This window comes from Symphalangus syndactylus, chromosome 12 (assembly GCF_028878055.3).
Source record: "Symphalangus syndactylus isolate Jambi chromosome 12, NHGRI_mSymSyn1-v2.1_pri, whole genome shotgun sequence".
NCBI classification, from domain to species: Eukaryota; Metazoa; Chordata; class Mammalia; order Primates; family Hylobatidae; genus Symphalangus; species Symphalangus syndactylus.
The window spans coordinates 53,701,556-53,723,797 of record NC_072441.2 but is presented as its reverse complement, the minus strand read 5'-3'; the positions used below and the strand labels follow the sequence as shown (position 1 = coordinate 53,723,797).

At 39.1% G+C, this 22,242-nt stretch overlaps 1 protein-coding gene and 1 pseudogene across 5 annotated transcripts in view; one reads left to right on the top strand and one right to left on the bottom strand.

The window, feature by feature from the left end:
* The window catches only part of DBT (dihydrolipoamide branched chain transacylase E2), an 86,711-nt gene that overhangs the window by 37,419 nt on the left and 27,050 nt on the right, over window positions 1-22,242 (top strand). For all 5 annotated transcript variants that reach the window (XM_063625600.1, XM_063625602.1, XM_063625601.1 and 2 more), the window contains 4 exons: window positions 11,399-11,520; window positions 13,949-14,165; window positions 15,468-15,634; window positions 19,977-20,054. In XM_063625600.1, the coding sequence (XP_063481670.1) occupies window positions 11,399-11,520; window positions 13,949-14,165; window positions 15,468-15,634; window positions 19,977-20,054 (584 nt within the window). The remainder of the gene's footprint in view (window positions 1-11,398; window positions 11,521-13,948; window positions 14,166-15,467; window positions 15,635-19,976; window positions 20,055-22,242) is intronic.
* On the bottom strand, window positions 16,769-17,374 carry LOC134734141 (membrane protein BRI3-like; annotated as a pseudogene).

Sequence of the window (22,242 nt, the reverse complement as noted above, 5' to 3'; positions counted from 1 at the left end):
CCACTGCACTCCAGCCTGGGCGACAGAGCGAGACTCCATCTCAAAAAAAAAAAAAAAAAAAAAAATACTGGCCATGAAGAACAAAAATTGGAGTATCTAAAGATGAAATCTAATATAATGGATTGCTCTGTTTGCCACTGATACAAAACAAAAAAAAAAAGCACTCTTGTTGGGGATGGTTATAAACTTTTTCAAGAGAAGTTGAAGAGAAAAGAAGGAAAATTAAAATGAAAGCAAAGACACCAGCATTTAGAAGCAGCAGCAACCATGGGACTTACAAGTGGTAGATGTCCTGTCAGACAGGGAATTCATCATGAGAATGTTACAGAGGAAAGCTAAAACAGTTGGCAGTCCCAGTGGTGGCAGGCAGCTGGCTGGCTAACTCAGAAGTTCCCTACAGCACTGTTGTGATATACCAAAGTTTTGTCATCTAGGAATCAGTTTTGATACTAGGGGCTGCAAGAGCAATAGGCTCTGTGACAGAACTCCTAGGCCAGCATTCCCACCTTGGAAGTGCTGAGATAAAGATATCTCACTGTAATTCAGAAGTCTAGCAGGAGTAATTCAATTACAGTGTCTGGCTGACACTTAGTTCTGCAGTCGGTAGAACAATAACTAATATTACAATCTTTTCTCCAGAATCACATCGTATAATTTATAAAATTTTTTACACTTATTATTCTGTGAAGTATTCCAGTTTAGCAGATGAAGAAACTAAACCCAACTAGAAAGGTTGGACACGCTGGGCGCGGTGGCTCACGCCTGTTAATCCCAGCACTTTGGGAGGCCGAGGTGGGAGATCACAAGGTCAAGAGATTGAGACCATCCTGGCCAACATGGTGAAACCCCATCTCTACTAAAAATACAAAAATTAGCCAAGCGTGGTGGTGCGTGCCTGTAGTCCCAGCTACTTGGGAGGCTGAGGCAGGAGAATCACTTGAACCTGGGAGGCGGAGGTTACAGTGAGCCGAGATCGCACCACTGCACTCCATCCAGCCTAGGTGACAGAGCGAGACTCCATCTCTTAAAAAAAAAAAAAAAAAAGAAAAGAAGAAAAGGAAAGGTTGGACAATTTGCTCAATGGTTGGTGACAGGACTAAAGTTAGAACTTAGATGTCCTGAGTCCTTGTCTAGAATATTTTCTACTATGACATGTTGCCTCTAAAAGCTAGAAGATGATTTATTGAAGCCTTCCTACTACTTTTTATTATTATAAAAGCAGGAGGGGTGCATTGCAGAAAGTTCTAAAATACAGTAAACCAAAACAACAAAAATTATCCTAATGTTCACAAATCACACTCGATGCATTCGTGTATATCATTCCAGATATTTTTCTAGGTCATATGTGTACATGTAGGTATTTTTTTAACCAAAATAATATATTGTATGTGCTGTAGTCCAATCTGTTTGCTTTGTTCATCTATGTTTTCATGACAGTACATTTCAATTTTATTTTTTTGTTTGTTTGAGACGGAGTCTTGCTCTGTCACCCAGGCTGGAGTGCAGTGGCGTGATCTCAGCTCACTGCAACCTCCACCTCCCAGGTTCAAGCGACTCTCCCATCTCAGCCTCCTGAGTAGCTAGGACTACAGGTGTGCGCCACTGTGCCTGGCTAATATTTGTATTTTTTTATAGAGATGGGGCTTCACCATATTGGCCAGACTGGTCTTGAACTCCTGACCTCAAGTGATCTGCTGGCCCCATCCTCCTAAAGTGCTGGAATTACAGGCATGAGCCACCACGCCTGGCCTGTTTCCATTTTATATGATCGACAGACCATATTTAGATTTCCTGAATTATCCCCAAAATGCCCTTGATATTTCAATTGATTTTTTTTTAACTAGAATCCAGTATAGTACCATACATTGCACCTAGTTGTTATATCTCTTAAGTCTCTTTTAGTCTAGTTTATCCTCCTCTACTTTTGTTTCATGACACTGATTTGAAGAGATTGCCTTTGTTTTGCAGAATGTCAAACTTTTTGGATTTGTCTTGTTGCATTGTGTTATTTAACTTGTTCCTCTAGTCCTTTTATTTCCTGTAAGCTGGAAGTAAGTTTTAAAGGCTGAATTCAGGCTGGGCTCAGTGGCTCACACCTGTAATTCCAGCACTTTGGGAGGCCAGGGTGGGTGAATCACTTGAGGTCAGGAGTTTGAGACCAGCCTGGCTGGCCAACATGGTGAAACCCCATGTCTACTAAAAATACAAAAATTAGCCGGGTGTGGTGGCACATGCCTGTAATCTCGCCTACTTGGGAGGCTGAGACAGAATTGCTTGAATCCCAGAGGCAGAGGTTGTGGTGAGCCAAGATTGCGCCCCTGCGCTCCAGCCTGGGAGACAGAGTGAGACTCTATCTTAAAAACAAACAAACAAAAAAATTAAAAAATAAAGACTGAATTCAAGTTAAATATTTTGGGTGGAATACATCATAGATTCATGTTGCTTCACATCAGGATATACTAACATCTCATGACTGCCATAGTGATGCTAAGTTTAAACACTGAACTAGGATAATGATACACTTACCCATCTATTGTGGAGTTGTGTTTTCCCCTTTTGTAACCAGAAAATTATGTATGTAGTGTTAGCTTTGACACTAAATAAGTAGGTTCTAATATCATTTGAGATCCTTCCTAAATCAATAACTGCTTTAGTGGTTGTGGAATGATGATTTTTGGATTTTGTCATTCCTTTAACATTATTAGCTGGCATTCTTCCGTAAAGTGTACCTTTCTCCTCTCATCAGTTGGGGCTATCTGTATTGGGGCTATCTGTATGCTACCTGTATGAAATACAGTTCTTACTGGAAAGAAAATAAATGCTTAATTCTTTCCCTTTACCAGTTCTCGAAGTAAGGAGTTCCTTTAGTAGTCACTTCAAATGCTGATAGTAATTTTTCCAGCATTCTCAGCGTATGTATGAGTGTATGGTCATATGTTGCATAACGACGTTATGGTCAACAACAGACTGCATATACGACAGTAGTCCCATAAGATTATAACACATCTTTACTATACTTCTTTAATGTTTATATATGTTTAAATACACAAATATTTACCATTGTGTTACAGTCACCTACAATATTCAGGACAATAACATGCTCCACAGGTTTGTGACCTAGGAGCAATAGGCTATTTCATATAGCCTAGGTGCGTAGTAGGCTATACCATCTAGATTTGTGTAAGTGCACACTCAAGTTTGGATAATTGTGAAATCACATAGCAATGCATTTCTCAGAACATACTCCCATCATTAAGCAATGCGTGACAGTATTTCAACTGATTTCATGTGTTTAATTGATTACAATCATTATTCTTCTCAATGCTCAAATCATTATAGTAGTGACCCCTTCAACCTGGCTCCTATGCGTTCTATTAACATTGTCCTGTTAACTTTTAAAAGCTTCCTTGCTTTTGGCACAAAAGATGTTCTGGGATTCACCTCATACTTTTCCCACCCCATACCTGGAATCATTCATTTCTTCAGGGGCTCTTGTTCCTTTAAGTATTAGTGTAGAATGAATAAGAGGCTATAATCTGGGCATTAGGGGTGCTTCCTATTACTTTGATTCTAAATTTCTTTTGAAAGACATTATTGGCTAGGCACAGTGGCTCACGCCAGTAATCCTAACATTTTGGGAGGCTAAGGTGGGAGAATCACTTGAGCCTGGGAGTTTGAGACTAGCCTGGGCAACATAACAAGACCCCATCTCTACAAAAAATAAAAAAAATTAGCCAGGTGTGGTGGCGTGCACCTGTGGTCCCAGCTACTTGGGAGACTGAGGTGAGAGGATCACTTGAGCCCAGGAGGTAGAGGCTGCAGTGAGCTGTGTTAATGCCACTGCACTCTAGCCTGGGTAACAACAGGACCCTGTCTCAAAAAAAAAAAAAAAAAAAAAGGCATGATTTAGAAAAATTTAAAGAAAAACAAAACAAAAATTCACCTTTAGAATTACCTGAAATAAACACAGTTTTTTTTTTTTTTTTTTTTTTTTTTTTGATTCAGATTTAGAAAGGAAAGAGTGTTTCATTCTTGGCATAAACTGACAAGGATTTTGAACAGTATTGTGGATGTCATCAAATTAGAATGTCCAAGCTGGAAACCAGATTAGATACCAATTTAAGTCATCTAAAAAAGCAAGTTATTTATATGAACAAGTAAACAGTTGGAGTTTGTTATTTGTTTTGTTTTGTTTTTTGACATGGGGTCTTGCTCTGTTGTACAAGCTAGAGTGCAGTGGCACAATCATAGCTCATTATAGCCTTGAATTCCTGGGCACAAGCAGTCCTCTTGCCTTAGCTTCCCAAGTAGTTAGGACTCCATCATGCCCAGCTAATTGGCCTTTTGATTTTTTGTTTCTTTTTTTTTTTTTTGTGAGATGGAGTCTTGCTCTGTCTCCCAGGCTGGAGTGCAGTGGCACAATCCCAGCTCACTGCAACCTCCACCTCCTGGGTTCAAGCAATTCTCTTGCCTCAGCCACTCTAGAAGCTGGGATTCCAGGCATGTGCCACCACACCTGGCTAATTTTTGTTTTTTTAGTAGAGGTGAGGTTTCACCGTGTTGGCCAGGCTGGTCTTGAACTCCTGGCCTCAAGTGATCTGCCTGCCTCCGCCTCCCAAAGTGCTGGGATTGTAGGTGTGAGCCACCACACCTGGTGCTGGTTTTGTTTTTAGAGTTTGTTTTGACATCTCAAGTAAGATCCAACTTAATAAGTCTGAGTATAGCAAATTATAAAATCACAGTACATTTTGTGAGGGTCCTGTGTTTTTTCTGGAGAATTTTTTTTAACAAAAATTAATATTCTCTATAACATGATAAATCTTAAAGAAATTATGCTGAGTGAAAGCCAGACCCCACCACTCAAAAGAAAACATGCTATATGATTCCATGTACATAAAATTTTAGAAAATCCAAACCAATCTCTAGTGACAGAAAACCAATGAGTGGTTGCCTGGTGACGGAGTATGGAGGGTAGGAAGGGTTGGGAAGGAGGCATTACCAAGGAGTACGAGGAAACTTCTGGAAGTGATAGACATGTTCGTTATCTTGATTATGGTGATGGTTTATGAGTATATATATATATTTCAAAGCTTATCAGATTATATATGTATGTGTGTGTGTATATCTATCTATCTATATATATATATATTTTTTTTTTTTTTTGAGACGGAGTCTCACTCTGTCTCCAGGCTGGAGTGCAGTGGCATGATGTCGGCTCACTGTGACCTGACTCCCTAGTTTAAGCGAATCTCCTGCCTCAGCCTCGCGAGTAGCTGGGATTACAGGCAGGCACGCACCACCACACCCAGCTAATTTTTGTATTTTTAGTAGAGATGGGATTTCACCATGTTGGCCAGGATGGTCTTGATCTCCTGACCTTATGATCTGCCCGCCTCAGCCTCCCAAAGTGCTAGGATTACAGGCATAAGCTACCATGCCCAGCATCAGATTTTATATTTTATGTTTGTGCAGTTTATTGTGTGTCAGCTGTATCTCAGTAAAGCTTAGAACAAAATTAATGGCATTGGATAGGTTATATTTACAGTAAAAATTATCTGACAGTATTCTTCATAGAGAACTGATAATTTGCTAGCCATTCTATTTCATTTGCCATTTGTAATATGTTTTAAACAATTATCTTGCATGCTAGTTTTATTTCACATCTGTACCTTTTTGCTTTTATATTTGGACTTTTTTTTATATTTTTATTGTAAGAATAAACTATGAAGCATAAGCCCATGTATCAAATAAGCAGGCCTGTAGAAATTAAATTCAGCTAAATGAGAGAAATTTATATATGCTTCATTTTAATTGTGGAAATAAGAAAGATTTCTAAATATTTTATGTATCTTTTCTTAAGCAAGAATTTGTAGTAATATTGAATTTATGTTTTTCGCGTCTTAATGCTAGTAAAACCAATTATATAAAAGACGAACACAAAGTCTTCTAGAAGTATAAATTATATTATTAACATTTTACAGGTGGAAAATTATTATAGCATAGAGCCATGAAGGGTAGAAGAGATCAAGACTAGACATCTTAATAGTAGTATTGGAAATTAAGTCCTATCTTGTAATGCTAATTATATTCTATAGTACTATCTTTTGTAACATAGTAGTAGTCTGCTTTTCAAAGCTAGAGGGTCATGATAATTTTGGTGAGGGAAACTGTATTTGTGACCTCCGAGTCCTATCTATGAGTCCTTTGACTGTAACAGACCTCTACTTCAAAACAGTTTACTGGACTCACTTATGCCAACTTGTATCTGTGACATATAAGAAGGCATATACTATTAAAAAAACTTACAAGTTGAAATCCAGTTACTTAATTTTTTTTTACTTAACATTATCACCATTATATCAAAGCTATTCCATGTTTCAGTGCCTTGTCTACTGTAAACTTGGTTTAGACCATGTGCAGTCACTCATGCCTGTAGTCCCAGCACTTTGGGAGGCCCAAGTAGGAGGATCATTTGAAGCCAGGAGTTTGAGACTAGCCTGGGCAACACAGCGAGACTTCATCTCTACAAAAAATTTTAAAAATTAGCCAAGTGTGGTGGAACACACCTGTAGTCCCAGCTATGCAGGAGGCTGAGGTGGGAGGATCACTTGAGCCCAGGAGTTTGAGGCTGCATTGAGCTATGATTGTGCCACTGCATTCCAGCCCAGGTGACAGAGCAAGACCCAGTTTCTTAAAAACACCCACACACAAAACAAACAAAAAAGTTAGACAGGTGTGGTAGTACACCCTTGTAGTCCTGGCTACTCAGACAGAGGAAACCCTGTCTCAAAACCAAAACAAAACTAAAACCAACTCAGTTTAAATTGTGTTACCTCGAGTTGTCTTTACAGCTGATGTGGTGACAGATGCTTTCTGTAGCCTCTATTTATTTAATGCAGTAAAATGATTCCTCACTTTTCTAAACAACTAAGGCTCTTTGTACCAAAACTTTTCAAAAACATTTTTTTGAGAGAAATCATTAATTTTGTTTTTAAAATTTCATATATGTTAATTCTTAAAGTGAGGATATTGAGTAAGCTTTTTTGATTATGCAAAGACATGTTATGAACATTCACCACTGTACTAGAAACAATACAATTCTGCGTTTGATTTTTAGTTTTTCAGCCTGTTTAGATTGTCCTTGTGCCAGGTCATCACCCACCTTCCCAACTTTCTGAGAAGACATATAACCAAGTTTGTTAAGAAATATTTGCTAACAAAGGCAAATAGGAGCTGATTGAGAGTGTAAATACCTTTCCTCTGGGTCAAGTGCACAGTTTTAATGCTGAGGCTGTATGGCACCTATTTTAGGTACTCTGGGCCATGAAGCTATGTTAAGATGAAGTTGCCAGGATGCTCCACCAAGTGGAGAGTTACTGAACCTAATTGAGAGGTACCATGGGGCAGTGAAAGGAGGAGAAAGAGGGACGTGAGCTTTAGCAGAATACTTTATAAAACTCATATTATTCTGCCATTATATTGCATTTACCCCTTAACATCAACTTGTATTGTTGATTGGTTTCTCTGTGCTAATACTATATATACATCTCATTTAACAAATGTAATATCTGCTTTTGACACATGGACCGTTGAGACTCTGAGAGGTTAAATAACCTGCCTGTGATTACATAGCTACTAAGTGGTGGAGTTAGGATTTGACCTCAGCTCTGTTTAATGTGAAAGCCCATGCTCCTAACCACTTTGTTACACTGATAATTTAGTTCAGAGAGGATGGATATCAGCTTCATTTTGCATCTAGAGTAATGGGACTTACTTTCTAACACTGTACATATGCATATTTACAAAATTCTGCTACAACAACACAGTTTAGTTTACAAATACATAGATTTTATGATATTGAAATGTTTTACCAGGATTGGTATAAAATGTTTTAAAGAAAAGCTCTTTGACATAAAACCATTCCAATAATGTAGTGTATCATCTAACTAATTACATTCAGTAACATAAATTGCATGGTTCAATGCTAGGCATAGTAGGTGCTCTTGGTAGCTATAACTGTTCATTTTGTATAGCCTATTGTAGATTAAATTGATTGAATTCGCTGTTTTAATAATTTGGAGTGAAAAAGAAAATGCAATGAAATCTTTTCAGTTTAGATGTCCTTAATTTTCAATTTATGAACATTCGGACAGGAACTAAAGTTTATTTTTGTGCTATGAAGAAAGGTCTTCCAAACACACTTGAATACGTTAGTATTTCAAAGCATTTTCCTTAAAAGAATTTCTCCTAGCTGAGTGAATTAATTGGATTACTTAATGTTATTGTTAGAAATACCTAAGAATATTGCAGTTTCACAGTTTTATCAATTCATATTATTCTTTTATTTAGTTAACCTGAAATAATGTGGTTTTATTATAAATTTGCTTTCTACGAGCAGTTACCTTAACACAAAATTGACAGGCTTCATAAGAAAAAGTGCTTACCAGAATTCGTTTGCTTTTTCTTAAAATTAGTTAAAGCTTTTAAAACTGTACTCTAATTCCTTAACTGAAGATCAATCATCAAAGGCTAAAATCTCACATATTAGACTGTGATGCTAGAAACACTAAAGTCATATCAACTGGGGAGACTTGTGAAATTCAAGTTTGGTCAACTTCATCCCCCTTAGAGTCCGTTTCTACACTGGTAACATTGAGAAATCTGTCCTACATACTCATAACATTTTTGTAATCAGAGGAGAAAATATGTGTAAAAACACTGAAGGAGGCCAAGGCAGGAGGTCACTTGAAGTTAGGAGTTCAAGACCAGCCTGGGCAACGTAGTGAAACACTGTCTGTATTAAAAAAAAAAAAAAGCAAAAAATAAACATTTTGAAGATTATTTAAAATCTTCTGCTGTGTAGTAAGGCGGTATTTTATTACTTGGTTAAGAGACAGCTTTATTCCAACAACTACATGACTATTAGAAATAATATATGAGTGACTTCTCATAAGTAAGTTTGTCATTCATATTTACACCCAAGTTACTCTAAAAGGGTAGTACTATGTAGGTAATATATCACAAAATGTTTTCCAGAAAGGTAACAATAAATTACTTGGTCTTTTGGAAATAATGTAATAATTTTTGTATATTATATATTTGGATATTTATACATTCTCTTCAGCAAATATGCATTATCCAAGTTAGCATTGGAGTTCCTACCATATTGGGGTTCCTACCATTGAGTCCCCTGATTTTCCTTTGGATCTTGGTTCCGCATGCTAATCTTTCTTACTCATTTCTCCAATGACTTTAACAGATGTAGAGAATATACAGAGATTCTGAAAATTCAACAAAATTATGCCTTGAACTATAGGAGTTGTATTCTAGCTACTTTGACCAGAAAGAAAATTTACTAGGGCTATGAACTAATGGAAACAGCACAGACTGAGTCAGCCCTAGGACTGAATTCAGCTCTTAGATTTATTAGGTGTCTGACCTTGAGCCAATCTGTTCAGTCAAACCTCACTTTTTAAACTGTCTGTAAAATGGGGATAATAACACCTATCTTAAACAGTCGTAATGAAAAGTAAGATACTGCATATGCAGGACAGTATTTGACACATAATAAGTGCTCAATACAAGTTTTGGGTTTTTTTCTCTTCCCTTCCTCACCTTTAGGAGAATTTCTTTGTAGCTGCACTGGACCAATTCATAGACTAGTAAAGAGGAATGAATAGACTATCTTATCATAGTTGCAGTAGTAGATGATTTTTATTTACCTAGAAAAGAATGTCAAAACTGTCAAAGCAGATTCAGTTGTCTGTCCATTTTCAGAAGTTCTGCCAGTCTTTAATCTACCAATTCACACAGATTCTGCTATACGTATACATCACTGATTTCCTAACAGCAGAATTTGACAATTAAATGCTCTCAAAAACATTTTTTTTTTTTTTTTGCTTGCAGAAATATATGCTAGTAGCCTGAGATAGTTTTTCTAATAACAGGAATCCAGAACTAGAGAATAAAACAACCAAATTAGATTAGCCACAGCAATTCTTTTTTCTTTTCCTTTTTTCTTTTTCTTTTTGAGGCAGCCTTGCTCTGTCACCCAGGCTGGAGTGCAGTTGTGCGACCATGACTCATTGCAGCCTTGACTTCTTGGGCCCAAGTGATCCTTCCACTTCAGCCTCCTGAGTAGCTGGGACTACAGGCACACACCACCACACCTGGCTAATTTTAAAGTTTTTTATAGAGAGAGGGTCTCCCTATGTTGCCCTGGCTGATCTCGAACTCCTGGCCTCAAGCAATTCTCCTGCCTTTACCTCCCAAAGTGTTGGGATTACAGGTGTGAGCAACCATACCCAGCCACCACAGCATTTCTTAAACTATTCAAAGCAGAGCAAACTTTTAAGTACTATGTCATCTCAGGAAAGTGTTTAAGATTGTCATAGATTTTATATGATTCTTGTGCGGTTTTTTTTGAGACTGGGTCTCACTTTTTCACCCAACCTAGAGTGCTGTGGCGCCAACATGGCTCACTGCAGGCTTAACTTCCTGGGCTTAAGTGATTCTCCCCCCTCAGCTTCCTGTGTAGCTTGGACCACAGATGTGTGCTATCGTACCCAGCTAATTTTTAAAATTCACTTGTAGAGACGGGGAGTCTCACTTTATCGCCCAGGCTGGTCTTAAACTCCTAGGCTCAAGTAAGTGATCCACCCACCTTGGCCTGCTAGAGTGTTGGGATTACAGGCGTGAGCCATTGTGCCCAGCCCATTCTTTCATATAATTTATCTTACATTTGATCCTTATTCCATGCTGTTTATAAATATAAATGAGAATTTTATTAGAAAAATGTTTAAAATACAAATTTTTTTTTTGAGACAGGGTCTCACTGTCATCTAGGCTGGAGTGCAGTGATGCAATTACAGCTCACTGCAGCCTCGACCTCCTGGGCTCAAGCAATCCTCCCACCTCGGTCTCCCAAGTAGCTGGGACCACAGGTGTGTGCCACCAAGTTCAGCTAATTTTTAAGTTTTTTGTGCAGATGGGGTCTCCCTATGTTGCCCCAGCTAGTCTTGAATGCCTGGGCTCAGGTGATCCTCCTGCCTTGACCTCCCAAATTGCTGGGACTGCAGGCGTGAGCCACTGTACCTAGCCACAACACATTTTAAAATTTCTTGAGGAAAACTCTCATTTTTAAACTTGTAGCTGCTATATTATTTCAACAGGAGTGACATATCCACCAGGTACTAATAATTAAAAAGTACCAGGTACCGGCACACACACCCCCCCACTCTACCCATACCATTAGGATAGTTGTGTTTTCCTATCTGAAGTAGTTCAACTTTTATACATTTAAACTATAAACTTTAATTTATTTAGATATTATAGGCCACTAAGATGTAAAAAAAAAAAAAAAATTTTCAACTGAAGTTAAGTTTTACCTTGTTACCAGATTCAGAAGAAGATGTTGTTGAAACTCCTGCAGTGTCCCATGATGAACATACACACCAAGAGATAAAGGGCCGAAAAACACTGGCAACTCCTGCAGTTCGCCGTCTGGCAATGGAAAACAATGTAAGTTCTCTTAATATTTAAGTCTGAGATTGTATAGGAAGTGTACATTTGTATCTCTGAAAAATTAGCCAACTATCCCATGATGAAATAACTCAATGAAATTAAGGAAACATGAAAATATTTGCTACTGAAAAGTGATAGTTGCATAAAAATACATGGGAGAAATGAGAAGTTGTAAACTTATTGCTTACTATCAATTGAGCAGTATGATTTTATTATTCTTTCTTAGAGCCTAATAACAGTAAGAGCTACCATTTATTGAGCACTTGTAAATACCAGGTCTTAGGTCAGGTGCTCTAGAGGTACAGCATGAGATAGGAATTTGAAGGAGGGGAAACCTGTAAAGGGAATGAAGGAAGCAGGATAAGAAAGGGAAGAGAAGGGAAATTGGCCAGACATGGTTTTGGTATCAAGCATCTGGCCTGTCCCAAAGCTTGCCGTGGTCCTACGGAAAAAAAGAAAGACTCTGGCCTGATCTGAGGGTGCAAGGGAGAACCACAGAATTACTGCTTTGAGGCAAGGAGGCCGGCGTTTTGTATTTCCTCTGCCGGTCATTGACTGAATGGAAGGTGGAATGCCAGGCAGGGTGGCTCCCTGGCACTGGGATAGGTATTTACATATTCTCATTTAACCCTGTAAGATAAGGAGCTATTTTAAGACTTGGAGGGTTTAAGTAACTAGTCTAAAGTCACACAGCTAACATAGCAAGAGCCAGAATTCAAAAGTGAGTCTATATCACTCCAAAACCTGTGCTCTTAGACGTTATGTACGACCTCAACAATCATTGCCTCCATTATTTGAGCACATATGTGCCAGACACTATAGATACATTATCTGTAATCCTCACAAGGACCCTGCAGGAAGGTTGATTAACTTATCTAAAACCAAGTAAGCTGAACTAGGGATTTGAACACAAATCTGTCTGGTTCTGAAACCTGAATACTTCCCACTGTGCCCCACAATGAGACTTTTTGTTTGTCTCTTTTTGAGAAAAGTAAGGTTGTTGTGGGAAAAAAATAAAAGTTTATATTTTGTGAAATATGTAATAGGGTCATTAAAATGTTCATATTCTTTCAGCCAGTTATCCTGCCACTGGGGAACTATCCCAAGAAAATAATCTAGGAATCATTCTTCCTTGTATTTTATATAGCCAAAAATTAGAAGATGCATACGTGTTCAAATTATGTTATATATCCTTGATGAAATGTTATGTAACCCTTAAATGTGTTTAAGTATGAAGACCATTTAGCATAACAGAAAATAGATATAGTAACGTGGAACATTAGGTTATTAAGGGCATCAGATGAAATAATGATTTAACATTTTGCTTTGAAATCTATAAAGCATTTTAATAAATTTTTTCTTAATAATATAGAAAGAAATATATAGAAGAAATGTATAATTTGGCTTTCCTAAAACACTCCTTAAAGATGTGTACAGAATATTTGGGTAGAGTGCTTGTATGATTACTAAAAATTAAATATTGGATTTAGTTATCAGAAATCATCTTTTTTTTCAATTTGCATATTTATGAATTGAGTTTGTTTAAAATTAAGAACCAGTGGCATTTACAGTTGTTTGTAACTGCCTAAAAATTATTTGTTTAAATTTTCATAGGCCATTTGTTACAAACTTAGTGTTTGCCTTAGTAAAGTCCTTTATTATTTTAGTCATCCTTAGAGATGCACTAATACAAATGAAATGGGGCCTATCCCTAAGAAATTAATACATACTATATATGAGGAGATCATTCCAAGCTTTTATGTTTATTTGTATTTCCATAGAATTAAATGTTTTGTACTGATCTTTCCAAAGCAACTATCAGAAAAATAACTAATTTGAGAGAGCTTTTGTGTTATAATTATTTAAGTTGTTATGTTTTTAACTGGTAGGAAATGTCAGAAACATTGGTCTAAATTTGGTATAGCATTTAGTTTCTCTTAAATTCTCAGCTCTCCCTCTTCTTATATAGTCCCCAAGAATAGAAAAGGTCGAATAAGAATTATGCAAGAGATTTTAAAATACTTGAGTATAAAAATGTAAGTTTTCAGCTGGGCATAGTGGCTCACGCCTGTAATTCCAGCACTTTTGGGAGGCTGAGGTGAGAGGATAGCTTGAGGCTAGGAGTTCAAGACCAGCCAGGGCAACAGGGTGAGACCCTGTCTCTACAAAAAATTTTTTTAAAAAGTAAGTTTTCATAAATAGCTCTAGATTATATATAATATAGATACCTGATGGTTACCACATGCATATGTGAACAGTATATACAAAAGTAATGATTACTTAAGTAGAAAATGAAAAGGTTATTTCCTTTTACTAATTTATTGGACAGATATATTTTACCGTCAGTTGATCAAATTCCATTTTGAAACTTTAATGATGTTTTTAAGTAGTTGTACTTTTGGCATTAAAATATATCATTTTTTAGATTAAGCTGAGTGAAGTTGTCGGCTCAGGAAAAGATGGTAGAATACTTAAAGAAGATATCCTCAACTATTTGGAGAGGCAGACAGGAGCTATATTGCCTCCTTCACCCAAAGTTGAAATTATGCCACCTCCACCAAAGCCAAAAGACATGACTGTTCCTATACCAGTATCAAAACCTCCGGTATTCACAGGCAAAGACAAAACAGAATCCATAAAAGGTAATGATAATAATAACAATAATATAAGGCAATAGTTCATTTATTTTGGGGGAAGCTACCTCAGTAGATAAACATATATAATGTGGTGTTTTCAAGTCTTACTGAAGGGAAAGTTCAACTTCAGTCAGCATATAATTTTTATTTTATTTTATTTTATTATTTTTTTTTTTTGAGACGGAGTTTTGTTCTTGTTGTCCAGACTGTAGTGTAGTGGCACGATCTTGGCTCACTGCAGCCTCTGCCTCCCAGGTTCAAGCGATTCTCCTGCCTCGGCCTCTTGAGTATCTGGGATTACAGGTGCATGCTACCATGCTCAGCTAATTTTTTGTATTTTTAGTAGAGACAGGGTTTCATCATGTTGGACCAGGCTGGTCTTGAACTCCTGATCTCAGGTGATCCACCCTCCTCAGCCTCCCAAAGTGCAGGGATTACAGGCGTGAGCCACTGCGCCTGGCCATAATTTTTAAATGGTGAAATAACATAGCTTTTCCAGGAAACACTTCCAATTTATGTGTACCATTAACTTCTGAAGAGTAATACATTAGCAGGTTTCTTGAAATATAAACTTGTATACTGATAATTGCTCTGTTTGGACACACAGGATATTTTAAACATTCACTATTTGTAGTTAGCTTTCAAAACAACTAGTCTGATTTGTTATTTATAAACTCTTGGAATGATTAACTTCCAGAAGAGTGGCTTTGCAGAAAAGCTGTTAGGGAAATACATGGCTTGCATTCTTTTGAATTTTTTATATAACACAGCATTTAAAGCAGTTACCTGCTATGTTATTGCATTTGCCTCTGAGTGTCATGATGCAGTCAATGTTCCAGCTTTGAAATTAATGACTTTTGGCCGGGTGCGGTGGCTCACGCTTGTAATCCCAGCACTTTGGGAGGCCGAGGCGGGCGGATCACGAGGTCAGGAGATCGAGACCACGGTGAAACCCCGTCTCTACTAAAAATACAAAAAAATTAGCCGGGCGTGGTGGTGGGCGCCTGTAGTCCCAGCTACTCGGAGAGGCTGAGGCAGGAGAATGGCGTGAACCCGGGAGGCGGAGCTTGCAGTGAGCCGAGATCGCGCCACTGCACTCCAGCCTGGGCGACAGAGCGAGACTCTGTCTCAAAAAAAAAAAAAATTAGTGACTTTAAATGTAATGTAATGAAGAGAGTAGTAAGAGGAAGGGTTTAACTGAGAGAGTAAAAGACATTAGAGAACCTTCCATTTTAGTTTCTTTAAAAAAAAAAAGGATGAAGAGATTTGAGAATTTAAATAAATGAATAACAATTGAATGCTTTTCAGGCTTTCAAAAAGCAATGGTCAAGACTATGTCTGCAGCCCTGAAGATACCTCATTTTGGTTATTGTGATGAGATTGACCTTACTGAACTGGTTAAGCTCCGAGAAGAATTAAAACCCATTGCATTTGCTCGTGGAATTAAACTCTCCTTTATGCCTTTCTTCTTAAAGGTGAGATTCATTCATTTCAAACAAGGGTTGAGTAGGACATTTATTTGTTTGTTTGCTTGTCTTTTTGAGACAGAGTTTCACTCTTGTCACCCAGGCTGGAGTGCAATGGCACGATCTCGGCTCACTGCAACCTCCACCTCCCAGGTTCAAACAATTCTCTTGCCTTAGCCTCCTGAATAGCTGGGAATACAGGCACCTGCCACCACGCCTGGCTAATTTTGTATTTTTAGTAGAGACGTGATTTCACCGTGTTGGTCAGGCTGGTCTTGAACTCCTGACCTCAGGTGATCCACCCCCACCCCAACCTCCCAAAGTGCTGGAATTCCAGGCGTGAGCCACCATACCCGGCCCCGAGTAGGACATTTAAATTTTGCTTTGCCAACATGCAATGTGTTGACTGTGGCCTTGAATAAAAATACTACTTTTCGCAACATCAGATAGTTAGAAAATGTGCCATTGCTTTGTTCAATAGGAAATTATAAAATTGAAATTTCTATATTATATTTTTAGCCACTTTGAGCTAGGTAGAGACAATTCTGCCAGTTAAGTAAAGCCTTTAATCCTAAAAGGATCACTCCAACCAAGTCTTGGTTTGAACTAAAATGAGACTTGATATTAATTTTGCAATATCACTGACATATATTTAATACTTATTTTCATTTACTCAACAAACTTATATTGAGGATCCTGGGAATCATGTCTAGTGCTAAGCCTTGGGACCAGTAAAAAATGGAGTAAGACCATCAGCTGACCTTGAGCAGCTTACAATCGAGCTCACATTAGTGACTGTGCAGCAGCTACCATGTGCCAGCCTCCATACTAAGCATGCCGTATACATTATCTCTTTTTTTTTTTTGGTATGAATCTCATTTATTGAAAACATTATTTCTCACCTTTCTCAAATCGAAGACTGCAAAAAATAAAAGCAGTGCTTTATTGAGTTGTCATGAGCCTCGGGCAGGAGCAGCAGCGCTGCCTCTCCACGCTCCGGGAAACCGCAGCTGGCGTGTGCCACATCGGTCCCACGTCGCTTTACAAAACAGTCTTGAAGCTTAATCAAATAAAACTATTGTACACAACATTTACATTAGAAAAAGAGAGCTGGGTGTGGGAAAGCCGGGCCTGGTGTTCCCTTTAAGCGAAGGTGGCTCCACAGTTGGGGCATCTTCACTTCCTCAAGGCAAAACGGCAGATGAACCCAAAGGGGAACAGGATGATGGCCAGGAAGATGGATTCCCAGAAAGGTGAAGCAGTCCTGCAGCACCCCGACCCTGCAGACGGGACAGCCTCCCACGACCACGATAGAGTTGGTAGGATAGCGGGTGACGGTCCGGCTATGGATGTTGTAGACCCTGGGATGGTAGGTGGGTATCCCTGTGACGAGGTAGGGGTAGGGCGCGGCGGGGGTGGCGCGTAGCCATGCGGGCCGCACGCGTAGTCACCCTGGCCGGCCTCCTGGTTGTAGGCGGGCGGCCGCTCCGGCAGCAGAGTCTTGTGGTCCATGGCGGCCTGGCCGCACCCGCCGCTCCGGCCCGGCTCGGCTCGGTCGGCCCCGGCGGGGACGCGGCGGACCGGGTGGCTTGGGCCCCTCTGAGGCAGACGCAGGGCGGGGCCCATTATCTCTTAATTCTCACAGTAACCCTGACATGTAAATATTACTGTCCCCACTTTCCATTTAAGGAAATTGGGTCTCAGAGAGGTTGAGAAACTGGTTAAGGACTTATAGCTAACAGGTGGAGAAGCTCTTTCAGGTTCTGGTCTGTTTTACTCAGAAGGACATACTGATGTCTGAAATGCCAACATGTTCAATCCTTTCTCTACACTGCACCAAGACTGGTCTTCCGTAAATCAAATTATTGTAATATTCTCTGATTCTTTGCAGTGGTTCCCTTTCGTTGCCTTTAGGGTAATTTCCATACTCCTTAGTGTGGCATACAAATGCGTTATAAGTCTCTGCTGCCTGCCTCTCCGTTCTTACCTCACTCCCTCATATTAAGCTCCCCATAATTGCTGGAATACACAATTCCACCTGTAGTGCCCCTTCTTCTCGATCAAACACCTGAAAATCCCAAACTGGTCAGGTACAGACTCTTTCTGTGGCTGTCACTATTTGAATTAAATGCTCTTGTTTCCCACTGTTACTTATCTCAGTGCATTGTGAGTGCTTACTCAGTTTTCACTTACTGGGCGCTGGGCCTCAAGAGGCAGAAACTATTCTCCTTTATCTCCTTTTTTTTTTTTTAGAAAGGGTTCGCTCTGTTGCCCAGGCTGCTGGAGTGCAGTGGCACAATCACAGCTCACTGCAACCTTGAACTCCTGGGCTCAAGTGATCCTCTGCCTCAGCCTCCCGAGAAGCTGGAACCACAGGTGTGCACCACCACACCTGCCTAATTTTTTTTATTCTTAGTAGAGATGTATCTCACAATGTTGCCCAGGCTGGTCTTACAGGGATGAGCCACCATGCCTGGCTATTTTGTTTTAAAATAAAACATAAGTTTCAGAACATTCAAAAAAAATACTACACAGTATTGTAGAGGGGGAACAAATGACTAATCCATTGACATATACCTTGTATTTTCTTGGACAAAATTTGGATTATACTCAAAACTCTATTTTTATATGTAACAGTTTAGACTAACCTTAGGGGTTTTTAGATAAAGACTACTAAAATTACAGTTATTGAATCAAATGCTTACTAAAACTTTCAAGTTGGCTGGGCTCAGTGGCTCACGACTGTAATCCCAACACTTTAAGAGGCCAAAGCAGGCAGATTGCTTGAGCTCAGGAGTTCTCAAGACCAGCCTGGGCAACATGGTGAAACCCCATCTCTACAAAAAATACAAAAGTTACCTGGGCATGGTGGCATGCGCCTGTAGTTCCAGCTACTCGGGAGGCTGAGGCAGGAGGATCACTTGAGCCAAGGAGGTTGAGGCTACAGTGAGCTGAGATCAAGCTACTGCACTCCAGGGTGGGTAACAAAGCAAGACCCTGTCTCAAAAACAAACAAGAAAAAATTTTCAAGTCATAAAAATTAAGGAACTCGTAGCAGTTCTTTTAATTATATTTTTCTTCAGTTGATCTACTCTCTTAACCTGTCCTAACTAAACTAATGACTATGAAATGTCTCTATATATTTAAACTTTTTTCTTAACTCTCTAGTTCAAGAATTTGATTTTTTTTCCATCAAGACCCCTGATGCACTGAGAAGAATAACACAATGCATGTAAAGAACTTTAACAGGGACCAGACAAGGGCAGTGAGGAAGGGAATTCTTTTTAAGAATGATCTTAAGCATTTTTATTTTGCTATCTTTTAAATTTAATACAATGCATGGCCACCACATGTAAGGTATGAAACTTGATTATTAGATCCCGAAAACAGATTATCAAGAACATTTTGGGTACAGTTAGGGAAATCTGAATATGGACAGGAGAGAAATGGTATTAAATGACAAAAGGAAAAAAGAAAGGGAGAAGGCGGCAGAGAGGGAAAATATAAATGCTGTTCAGTGAGACTTGAGCTGTAAAGTAAATGTTCAGGCCATCTCTGCCCTTCAGCTGGCCAAGGATACCAAGTAGCAAACTGGCATCTAACGGTCAGTGCGCTTTGAAATCCTCGTTACGTGTTCTTTCCACACAGAGAAATAGCTTACCTGCTTTTTTGTGTTTTGATTCCTAGTTTTGAACTACAGGTTTACTTCTCATGGAAATCTTAAGATCAACATGTCAGTGAGGGAATCACCTAGAATTTAGACATTTTCTTTGGAACTTTGGCTGGTCTGTATCATTATTTTGAAAATCTCCTTGATGTTTACAAGCTACCTGACTATCTTTTATTCTTTAGTGATTAGGGTGACTATTTCTTTTTTTTTGAGACAGAGTCTTGCTCTTGCCCAGGCTGGAGTGCAGTGGCACGATCTCGGCTCACTGCAAGCTCTGCCTCCCAGGTTCACGCCATTCTCCTGCCTCAGCCTCCTGAGTAGCTGGGACTACAGGCGCCTGCCACCATGCCCGGCTAATTTTTTTGTGTTTTTAGTAGAGACAGTGTTTCACTGTGTTAGCCAGGATGGTCTCGATCTCCTGACCTTGTGGTCTGCCCGCCTCGGCCTCCCAAAGTGCTGGGATTACAGGCGTGAGCCACCGCACCCGGCCAGGGTGACCTATTTCTACATTGCTTGAAGGTAACATTGGCAGTAATGTGACTAGGTACATGTAGACTTGAAATTAAACTCAGCATAAGTAAGAGTTTTCTCTCTCCCTCCTTTTATACCTCTTATTGTTTCAAATTCCCTATTCCTTCTCAGTTAAAAGTGCTAAAATTGCATTCTTTTTCTGTTAAACAGGCTGCTTCCTTGGGATTACTACAGTTTCCTATCCTTAATGCTTCTGTGGATGAAAACTGCCAGAATATAACATATAAGGTTGGCTATACAGAGTGAAAATGTTCTTATTATTAATAGAAGATGGGGCAAACGTGCTTGTAGATTAGAGAGACTTCTATTGTACCTCAAATAGTGATCTTTTTTAGACTAGAATTAAAGGTATGGGGTAAAACATTAAACTTAAGTGTAATTCATTGTTGTTGTTTTTGTGTTTAATAATACTGTTTAGATATGGAGATTCTTAAAACCATTTTTAAGCTTTTTTTTTGTTTTCTGCTTAAAATAATGGAAATACATAGCTGTATGGCAGATTATGTTACCCACTCTACTTACCCTCTCAAAAAGAAGCAGCTCTTTCAAAATTGAATTCCTGGAATTTTAATATTATTATTATTATTATTATTATTATTGGCAGAGTCTCAGTCTGTCACCAGTTTGGAGTGCAGTGTTGTGATCATGGCTCACTGCAACCTCGACCTCTCAGGCCCAAGCAATCTTTCTGCCCCAGCCTCCTGTGTAGCTGGGACTATAGGCATGTGCATCTTAAATTTTTTGTAGAGACGTGGTCTCATTATGTTGCCCAGGCTGGTCTTGAACTTCTGGTCTAAACAATCCTCCTGCCTCAGCCTCCCAAAGTGCTGGGATTACAGGCATGAACCACTGCACCTGGCAAATTCCTGGAGTTTTAAGATTAAGAATAATTTAAGTGAGAAAAGTAATAAGTTTGAATTCAATTTGAGTAAACTCTTCTCTGAGGAGTGAAAGTTTCTTAAGACCAAGAACTCTTTTTGAGATGCCTTTCCTTAAGTTTACTTATCATTAGAAGTGTACAACCAGAGGCTGGGCACGGTGGCTCACGCCTATAATCCCAGCACTTTGGGAGGCCGAGGCAGGTGGATCACGTGAGGTCAGGAGTTTGAGACCAGCCTGGCCAACATTGTGAAACCCTGTCTCTACTAAAAATACAAAAATTAGCCAGCTGTGGTGGCCAGCGCCTATAGTCTCAACTACTTAGGAGGCTGAGGCGGGAGAATTTCTTGAACCCAGGAGGCAGAGGTTGCAGTGAGCCAAGATTGTGCGACTGCACTCCAGCGTGGGCGACAAGAGCAAAATTCCATTTCAAAAAGAGAATTAAGAAAAGAAAAAAAGACATGTACAACTAGAAAGTGAGCTTAGATATTCTGGGAGGTCAGCTGCCATATGGTTAATACAGTCAGCTGTATTAATTTTAATTTTAATATCTCCTGATTAAGTATATACTTATCACAAAAATTTCAGGCAAGAAAATAATGATGTTGGCCAGGTGTGGTGGCTCCTGCCTGTAATCCCAGCACTTTGGGGGACAGAGGTAGGAGGATGGCGTGAGCCTAGGAATTCAAGACCAGCATGGGCAACAAAGTGAGGAGGCCCCCATCTCTACAGAAAAAAAAAAAATTAGCCAGGCATGGTGGCGCATGCCTATAGTTTTAGCTGTTTGGGAGGCTGAGGCAGGAGAATCATAGGATACCTGGGAGATGGAGGTTGCTGTGAGTTGTGATCATGCCACTGCACTCCAGCCTAGGTGACAAAGTGAAACCCTGCCTTTGTCAAAAAAAAAAATAAAAGAAAAAAGAAAACAAAGATGTTTACCCTCAATTCCATGACCCTAAGATAACTCACTGTTTATGTTGAGATCTACATCTTTCTAGGATTTCATTTTTACATACTTTTTAGAAGATATAGAATTATTTATACTTTCTTTAACTTGCTTTTTTCTTTTTCTTTTTTTTTTTTTTTTTTTTTTTGAGACGGGATCTCACTCTGTTGCCTATCTAAAGTATTCCCCATAGAGAATATCTATGCTGTGGTGTAATCATCACCTCACTGCAGCGTCCACCCTCAGCCTTCCGAGTAGCTGGGACTATAGGCATTTGCCACCATGCATAGCTAATTTTTGTACTTTTTTTTTTTTTTGTAGAAATGGGGTCTTGCCATGTTGCCCAGGCTGGTCTCTAACTCCTGGGCTCAAGTGATCCACCCACCTCAGCCTCTCAAAGTGCTAGGTTACAGGCATGAGCCACCATGCCCAGCCTCTTCTTTTTCATTTACTATGTTGTAGACATCATTATGTGTCAACAAATATAGCTTTGTTATTTAGCCAGTGACCTATTTATAAACATTGTGATTATTTGCAGTTTCTCAAACTTATAAAGTGTGTCCTCAACATCCCTGTGTATCCCTACATACT